The sequence below is a fragment of the Eutrigla gurnardus genome (assembly GCF_963514095.1).
Source record: "Eutrigla gurnardus genome assembly, chromosome: 15".
Taxonomy (NCBI): Eukaryota; Metazoa; Chordata; class Actinopteri; order Perciformes; family Triglidae; genus Eutrigla; species Eutrigla gurnardus.
In genome coordinates, this window is record NC_139938.1 from 1,080,201 (window position 1) to 1,088,475 (window position 8,275).

General features: G+C 43.5%; 1 protein-coding gene across 4 annotated transcripts in view; it reads right to left on the reverse strand.

Annotated features, from left to right (window-relative positions):
- The window catches only part of LOC311025381 (transcription factor COE1), a 98,060-nt gene extending 93,892 nt beyond the window's left edge, over positions 1-4,168 (reverse strand). The window contains exons 1-4 of one of the 4 annotated variants that reach the window (XM_084028241.1): positions 3,515-4,168; positions 2,689-2,845; positions 2,009-2,072; positions 814-869 (exon numbers count right to left, since the gene is read on the reverse strand). In XM_084028241.1, the coding sequence (XP_083884367.1) occupies positions 814-869; positions 2,009-2,072; positions 2,689-2,845; positions 3,515-3,645 (408 nt within the window). In that variant the 5' untranslated portion in view covers positions 3,646-4,168. The remainder of the gene's footprint in view (positions 1-813; positions 870-2,008; positions 2,073-2,688; positions 2,846-3,514) is intronic. The other 3 variants (XM_084028239.1, XM_084028240.1, XM_084028238.1) reach the window with 3 other exon arrangements.
- Positions 4,169-8,275: the final 4,107 nt, after the last annotated feature.

An 8,275-nucleotide genomic window follows, 5' to 3' on the forward strand; every position in this document is an offset into this window, starting at 1 on the left:
CTCAGAACATAAACCCTAATTTTTACCTGAACCTTAAACCAAGTCAAAACCCTAATACGGGTCAGTCCGAAGGGGAGGACCAGCAAAAGATGTCTCACTCTCAAGATCTAAAACTCAAATTGGTTCTCACAAAGATAGCTGTACAAGTACACACTCACACACGCAGCATCACTCCATATCTTTTTTCTCGTGAATAACAAAAAATCACTTTTCATTCTGTTTACCTGAAGAACAAACACTCAAACTGGCTGTCTGTCTGCCTTCTATCTGTTGTTCAGTCTGCCTCTCTCTCTCTCGTCTCTCTTCCCTCCACTCTCTCTCTCTCCCTCTTGTAAAGGTACAAATAAACAAAAACACAAACATTAACAGAAAAATTGAATGTGATCAAAAAACGCTTGCTACTCGGCAGACCAAATCCCAGAGGTGCTGTTATATCTTTCCACTGTGAGCAGCAGAATTATTCCCCGGCTCCTCAACACCCGCTCGCTGCCTCCTCACCCTAATCACAGCCAGAGAAGTACAGGCAAGAAACGCCCTGGAGCCACGCTGTGTGTGAGTGTGTGTGTGTGTGTGTGTGTGTGTGTGTGTGTGTGTGTGTGTGTGTGTGTGTGTGTGTGTGTGTGTGTGTGTGCGTGTGTGTGTCCCCACCCACATACTCTGCAGAAACACATACCCACAGAATCACACGTTTTTGTGTGTGCAAGTACACGCAGATATAGGAGGGCGGCAGAGTACAGGCGGATCAGTGGAGCATCTCATTGTCAGAGTAACAGGAGAGGTGACAGACCTCTGTGTGTGTGTGTGTGTGCTTACCTGTTTGGTCATGGAGTCTATGAGTCGAACATAAAAGTCCTGCTCCGTTCTGATGCCTGTTGGGATGCAGAAAAAAAGAGGAAATCATAAACGTCAGATCGATTTTGGGAAGTAGTACAACATACAAAACTGTATTGGAAAATACGTCAAATTAAGCAAACATTTTGGAAAAAAGTGAGAGACTCCTGATCTTACAGCAAGAATTTAGGGGTCGCAAAAAAAGACTAAATACATATTTCTGATACACGAAATTTCTTTTAATCTTGTCAATATTTTTTATTTCATAATTAAGGCCTCCAAAAATGTGAAATTTATGAATAATCACTGTTTGGTTGAAGTGCTCACACATGCAGTTTTATAAAGGGAAGCTTGTGCGTGTGTGTGTGTGTGTGTGTGTGTGTGTGTGTGTGTGTGTGTGTGTGTGTGTGTGAGTGTGTGTGTGTGTGTGTGTGTAATATAGATCATATCGTGTGTTTCTATGATACTGAGCCTCAATTGCAGTTAGAAATCTAAAGAAAAAAAAATCATATTTGCCTCAAAGGCCTTGCAGTTTGTGTAACACGTGACCCATCCATCCTTAAAGCATATCCAATTCAAACATCCATAGACGCGCAGTGATGACATCCACCTTACAGTCAATAGGCCTGATCAATCCTCTGTGTGTGCACGATATTAAAATCAATAATTTACAAACGGTTGCCCACGTGTGTGTAGTTTGACAGAGCTGACAGGCCCGAATCCCACAGCTCCCACTGCTCCCACCAAAACAACTGTCTCGCACTTCAGACAGGACGAGCTCTTGTGGGGACGGTGACACGGACGGAACCATGACGCGTTTATAAAAACAGCTGCTCCCAAATTGGGAAATCGGTCAAATGACACGATTTTGAAACTCTGCACCGCATTCTGGCCGCACGTTTTAGGTGTACATATTAAATAATAATAATAATAATAATAATAATAATAATAATAATAATAATAATAATAATAATAATAATAATAATAATAATAATAATAATAATAATAATAATAATAAATGAGCTGCTTCCTGTGTGATGTCTCTGTGTTATGTTCAATCGAGATGATTTGGTCAAATGCATTGTGAATAATTATTCTCTGTGTGTGTGTGTGTGTGTGTGTGTGTGTGTGTGTGTGTGTGTGTGTGTGTGTGTGTGTGTGTGTGTTGCTCACTCACCGTTACTGTAAAGAAGCTGCAGCCGGTAATGAATCCCGTTATTGGTCTTCTCTCCACTCGTCTCCTTCACACACACACACACATAACAAAACACGGAGCTGTTGATTGAAATATTTAGCACCAGTTGGAAATGAGCACGTGCACACCCGAGGTAATAAATCTTCCGGCCATATAGATCAACATGTGATTCTCAGCTGACATTAAAATCAGGCTTCTTAAAATTGCTCTTTAATTGCTCTTTCTGTTTGAGCGCGGAATGTTTCCGCTGCAGCTCCTTCAAACGGCGTCATACAGACGAGGAGCCGCGTGCGTGTTTACACGGAAAGGTTGAATTCAGCAGTGTATTAAAACATTTAAATATGGTTTAAATATATCACAAATATCATGAAAGGATCGAAGTAAGTTTTTGAGCAACAGTAGGTGTAAATATTGTTTTTCATATGTGTCCTATGTTCAAATTATTAAACATATAAATAATACAACTTACAAATAAAATAATAGTTATAATAAATTATAAACGCATGCAATGATTTATTGATGAGTTCCTGGAGCCTTAATGTTTAACATGTCACATTAAACATATACATTAGTAATATCAATATTCGGGCCTTCTGAAATCTAGTTAACTGTGAATGATTTTTCAGCATATTTAATATCAATAATTGAGTTTCTCCACCGACCTTCTCTTTCTCGATGAAGCCCAAGAAGTTGGTCCTCTCGATCTCCACCGGCTGGCCCTGCCGGTCGTACAGAGCCAGGACGAAGTGGAAGAAGTTGGACTTGCGCAGGTTGGAGGGCGGCTGCTTCTCGAAGTGAGCACGGGCCAGACCCACTCCACTGCGGACACACAGGCGTGGGTGAGTCGGTGTTAGGAGCTATTACGTCTTACTTTGTAAAGGTAAGTAAAATGTAAGGTAAATGTAAAAAAGAAGAAACTCACTCCATTTTCTTTCTCCTTTGCTTAATTTCACTAATTTCTTTATCATATAATTCCGTTTTATAGAAAACGACACCCAACTGACTTTCTAAAAACTATAATCAAACATGTGTCTGTTGGAGACTGTTTTAACCTGAGACAGGAGGTCAGGATTTATCCAACTTCTCTGAATAAAGAATATTGTCGCCTCGAATACAGCCATGAAAAGAGGGGATCTGGACAGATGTGTTGCCCCTAATTTCACTGATCATTATTTACCCTTCCTTTTGCCTCCATGCTCATTGAAACCTCCCCAAAATATTGAAGGAAACACCTGCATGTGCGTAAAAATCAGTGGAACAAGCAGTTTCCAATAACCTTATGCGGTGATGTAATGATTTTACAGGGCATTCAATGTATATATACATATATATATATATATATATATATATATATCCTAGCAACAGATTAATCCAAATGATTCCTCTGGACTGCAGCTTCCATCAACACAGCCTCGAGTGCACTTTGTTTGGGTGAACGAGGCGCGTGTCGGGTCGAGAGCGCGTCTCCTCCTCCCGAGCAGAGCTCACCTTTGGGCGGCTGTGTTGGCGTCCAGCACGCCGCCCCCCTGCATCCAGCTCCGGACGGAGTTCATGCCTCCCAGCGGCTCCTCCTTCAGGCTGCTGCCGCTGCGCTGGATGCTCTCCTGGATCCCAAACATGAACAAACCTCCGTGGCTCGGTGCCGGTGCTGCTGCGTCGCGGTGTCCCCCCCGGCTGGCCGCGCACTTGTTCCGCTGTAGATCCTCCTCGGATTCGAGAGGAGCAATGTGGTCTGCGCTCTCTGCTGCGCGCTGGAATCGAGCAGCTGACTGATTATTCCTGTGATTCTAGTCCTCGTGAGGAAGTGTTAAAACAGAAGGGGGGTCATATCGGAGTAGACTCCAAAACGTCCCAAACACGGATTTAGATCACCAGAAGGACACAGATCCGGCGCGTGGAGAAGGTGTGAAAAAGTAAGTCCTGGTGCGCTTGGAGATCCCCGGTTCGAGCTGTCAGACAGAAAAGAGAGATCAACTAGCACCCAGATCAGATGTCATCGTTACGTGACCCTTCTTTCTTCCCTGCTCTGTGTCGCTGCCTCTCCTCTTCGGACGCGTCGGGGTGCTGCGGTGTCCAGAGCTGCGCTGCTTCCTGCGGATGCCTCCCGAGCTCTCGCCACTCCGCTCCCTCTCTGAGGAGAACGTTTTGTGACTCTCTCTCTCTCTCTCTCTCTCTCTCTCTCTCTCTCTCTCTCTCTCTCTCTCTCTCTCTCTCTCTCTCTCTCTCTCTCTGAGAACCAAACACGGGCTTCTCCCGCCCCAAGGGGAGAGAAGAGAGAGAGAGAGAGAGAGAGAGAGAGAGAGAGAGAGAGAGAGAGAGAGAGAGAGAGAGAGAGAGAGAGAGAGAGAGATGGGAAGGGAAAGAGGGGAGGGGACAGGACATGGGGGGGGGGGGGGGGGTGACGCCCCCAAAACAAAGGCGAAAGCTGGAGTCAGGTCCGCCCCGTACAGCGGCCACGGAGCTCCTCTCTTCCGTCCCTCCGTCCTCCGCTGACCGGCCCGGGAGGATGTCCGGCCCGGTCGGCCCGGGACGATGTCCGGGACGATGACCGGGACGATGTCCGGGACGATGACCGGCCCGGAACGGTGACATCGCCATGTCCGGCCCGGGACGATGCCCGGCTCGGGACGGAACATCGCCATGCCCGGCCCGGGACGATGCCCGGCCCGGGACCCCTCTCAGTCCCGGTTTAAGGGGGATGTTGTCTCTTCTCTATAAACGCGGAGATTAATTTTGTTCCACGACACTGACAAAGTTTCTTTCTGCACACGCAAGACTGGCATTCACGATGCTGGAGTAAAGTAACACATTGCTCGGCGGCACTTCGGCAGGGTGGATGGACACGATTCGGCTGCAGGATAATAACCACAGCGACTTTTACGAAAGACAAGGCCTTCTGGAAATATGAAATACGGAAACAAAATCGAAGGCATTCAAATACTTGTTTATTTCTAATATTGTATTCACAAATATAGCGTTCAACATGTCCGCATTAAACAAATTAATTGTTGTTGACAATGGTGGTTTTACTGCTAAATTAAATTAAATAAAAAAATACATAATAAAATGATATGTCTGTGTATCAAACAGTCATTATTGGTAAATGTGTTACGAGATGCGAGTTTTCTTTGGACCAAGTGTAGGCTCAATTATAAAAGCCACATTTCATCATGTCACAACACACCCCTGCTCCCCATTGTCTTCATAGCGCCGCAAGACTCGCACACAAAAAGTGACAATAACAATAATTAGCTCAAAATAACAATGAGCATAATTGAGCATAATTGCTTCCAGATTTCCCCGCTTTGTTTCTCCCCCAGCGCCATCTGTTATTTGAAACTATTTATCACGCCGCAGAGGCGGAATCCAAACAAAATACAAATATTAATAGATAATTCCGGGGGACTCTTTTAATAAAAAAATAAAGCCGCGGCGTATTGATCCGTCGAGGTGCAAAAAGGTCAACAACTTTTGTATTATTCAGCTGGCTGTGGATGATTGGCAGGGCTGAGCTGGCGCGCTTCCAGGGTTTAATTCCCAAAGGTTATTGAAAAACGCTCTTGACCTTGATTATGGAGAATACGAGTCTTTTATGCTCCAGTTTCCTGCTCAGAGGGACAGAGACGGCGGCGGATCAGCCTGTATAGGATTTAAGCTGAGGAGCCAAATATATGTGAATGAGAGTTTAAGAGGTTCTGGTGTTTGGATCGATGGGCATGAACACATTTCTGTCGCTTTATTCAAAAATATGAAAGAAGACATTTATCTCTGCACGTCAGCTCTCATCGTTAAATTATGTTTCAGATTCTTAAAATTCAATCTAATGAAATGAAGGAGGAAAAAGCATGCAATTTTACAATTTCTCAAAACATCCGAGCTTTCTGCTAAACATGTTTGGATATTAGGATTATTATTGATTTACTAACAGCTTGTTCGTTCAAGTCTCCCAGGTCCTCCAGATGTTAACAGCCTTTCATTACAGGTTGTACCCGTGTAAATATATAATAAAAAAGGTCACTTTAAAAGCTGAATTCAGAATAGGCCTAAATATCCTTTGATCAACCTTGATATTATTTTAATATTTAGTCATTGTCATATTAGAAATTTCAAAAGCGAGATTGAATCATGAGAAAGAAGAAGAAGGCATAATTAGGGAACCTCATAACACAGAGACGCGCCCACCAGCAGCCGGAAGGCAGATTAAAGAGTAACACGATATAAAACCACTATAAACTCACAGAGTCACACAGCGCGGTGACAGAACCAGTCCTCGGTGTGTGTGTGTGTGTGTGTGCGTGTGTGTGTGTGTGTGTGTGTGTGTGTGTGTGTGTGTGTGTGTGTGTGTGTGTGTGTGCGTGTGTCTCACCAGCCGCGGTTAATTCCCGGATCCTTCCCACTCAGTGCAAAAACGACACAACAGCGCCATCATGCGTCTGACGCGTCTGACGCACTACCTGCCTGTTTTCGGTTCATTTCAAACCTTTATTTATACTCGTAAGACATTGAGGTTTCCCTCATTTTCAATGACGACGAGTTTATAATACAAAGGATAAGCATTAACAATACTAATAGAAACAAAGAAAAAAAAGATGAGTAGATTTAAAGATAAAAAGATATTATAAAAAATAAGTAAATAACTAACAGTTGCAATTTGACGAGCAGAGATTTGACACGAATTGCTTAAAAACAGGAGCAGAGGGGAGTACCTCTAACTTGAGTGTTTGTTGCAGAGCGTTCCAGGTACTAGGGGCATCAGAAAGGAAAGCAGTTTTGAGCGCGAGTTCTGAGCGTGCACTAGGAACCGTGAGAGTGAGCCAGTTGTTGGATCTGGTTTGGTAGGAACCATGATTCCACTGCAAAAGGGAGGAGATATAGGGTGGAAGTTTACCACTAATTGCTTTAAAAACAAACAAGTGCCAGTGGTAACTGCGCCTCAAAGAAAGAGAGCACCAGCCAACCTTACCATAGAGAGTGCAGTGGTGTGTAGCTGTCACCAGTGATGAATCTAATAGCAGAATGATAGACAGAGTCCAATTGCCTTAACCCTCCTGTTATGTTAATTTGTCAGGAACAGCAATGGTGTTCCCGGGTCAATTTGACCCGGTGCATGTTTAATTATCCAAACGATGTCTGAAACCAAAAAAAATCATAACAAGCAGTGTGAATACTTCATTACTAACTCCATAACTAATTATTCTATCAATATTTAGTGCAATGGTGTTCCTTACCTCTAACAGGAAATGGTTCAATTAGGATAATTCACTCGTTTTTCATGAAAAAAATACATGTTCAAACTTTTTTTAATGTTTCACTACTTTATTACTTTTGAAAGACCAATATATAAAACATAATAGTTTTACATAACATTGAAATATAACATTGACATTTTGTTTTACATACATGCACTGTGAACCAGAAATGAACAAAATCGCAATACAACAAAAATGAACGTGTGTGTGTGTATGTGTGTGTGTGTGTGTGTGTGTGTGTGTGTGTGTGTGTCTGTACATCTACACAGCACATGAGTGACATGTCATCACACTGTGTTTTGTGCAAATTAATTTTGCACATTTTGCACAGGTCATGCTTGTCTTGACATCGTCAGATGGCCTGCAGACCTGGAACCTCTCATCTTTCTTTTTCCCTCAGCAGCAACCTAGAAACAAGAGGACCATGATTACTTTACTATGGTGTCTTTTTGCTGATACCAAGACACACACAACACACTCTCATACACTTATACACACACATACACCCACACTCAAGCTCCTCAAGAAAGATGCGCCTCTTGTACAGCTTTGACACATTCCAGTCAGGAAAGATCTCAGTCCAGATGACAAATGCATTGTAGGCCGATACATCTATCATGTTATAAAAGATGACCAATGGCCAGCGTGCAGTCATTCGTTTGGTACTGTAGGACCCTGTTACTTTGTCCAAGTTGTCTACCCCCCCTTTGGTGGCACTGTAATCAAGGATCATGCTTGGTTTCTGGTCCTCTCTTGTGCTGATTTCAGCATTTTTGTGCAGAGTGCTCATGAGCACAACATTTTTTCCCTTTTTGGGGCAGTAAAACACCAGTTGTGTCTGTGAAGGCAAACATAGAAGATTGAGGGGCCCTGTTCCTGATTACCAGCAGCTCAGCAGGGAGGAGCACACCTGTGTGTGTGTGTGTGTGTGTGTGTGTGTGTGTGTGTGTGTGTGTGTGTCAGTGTGCATGTGTGTGTGTGATTGGGGTGAAATATGTCT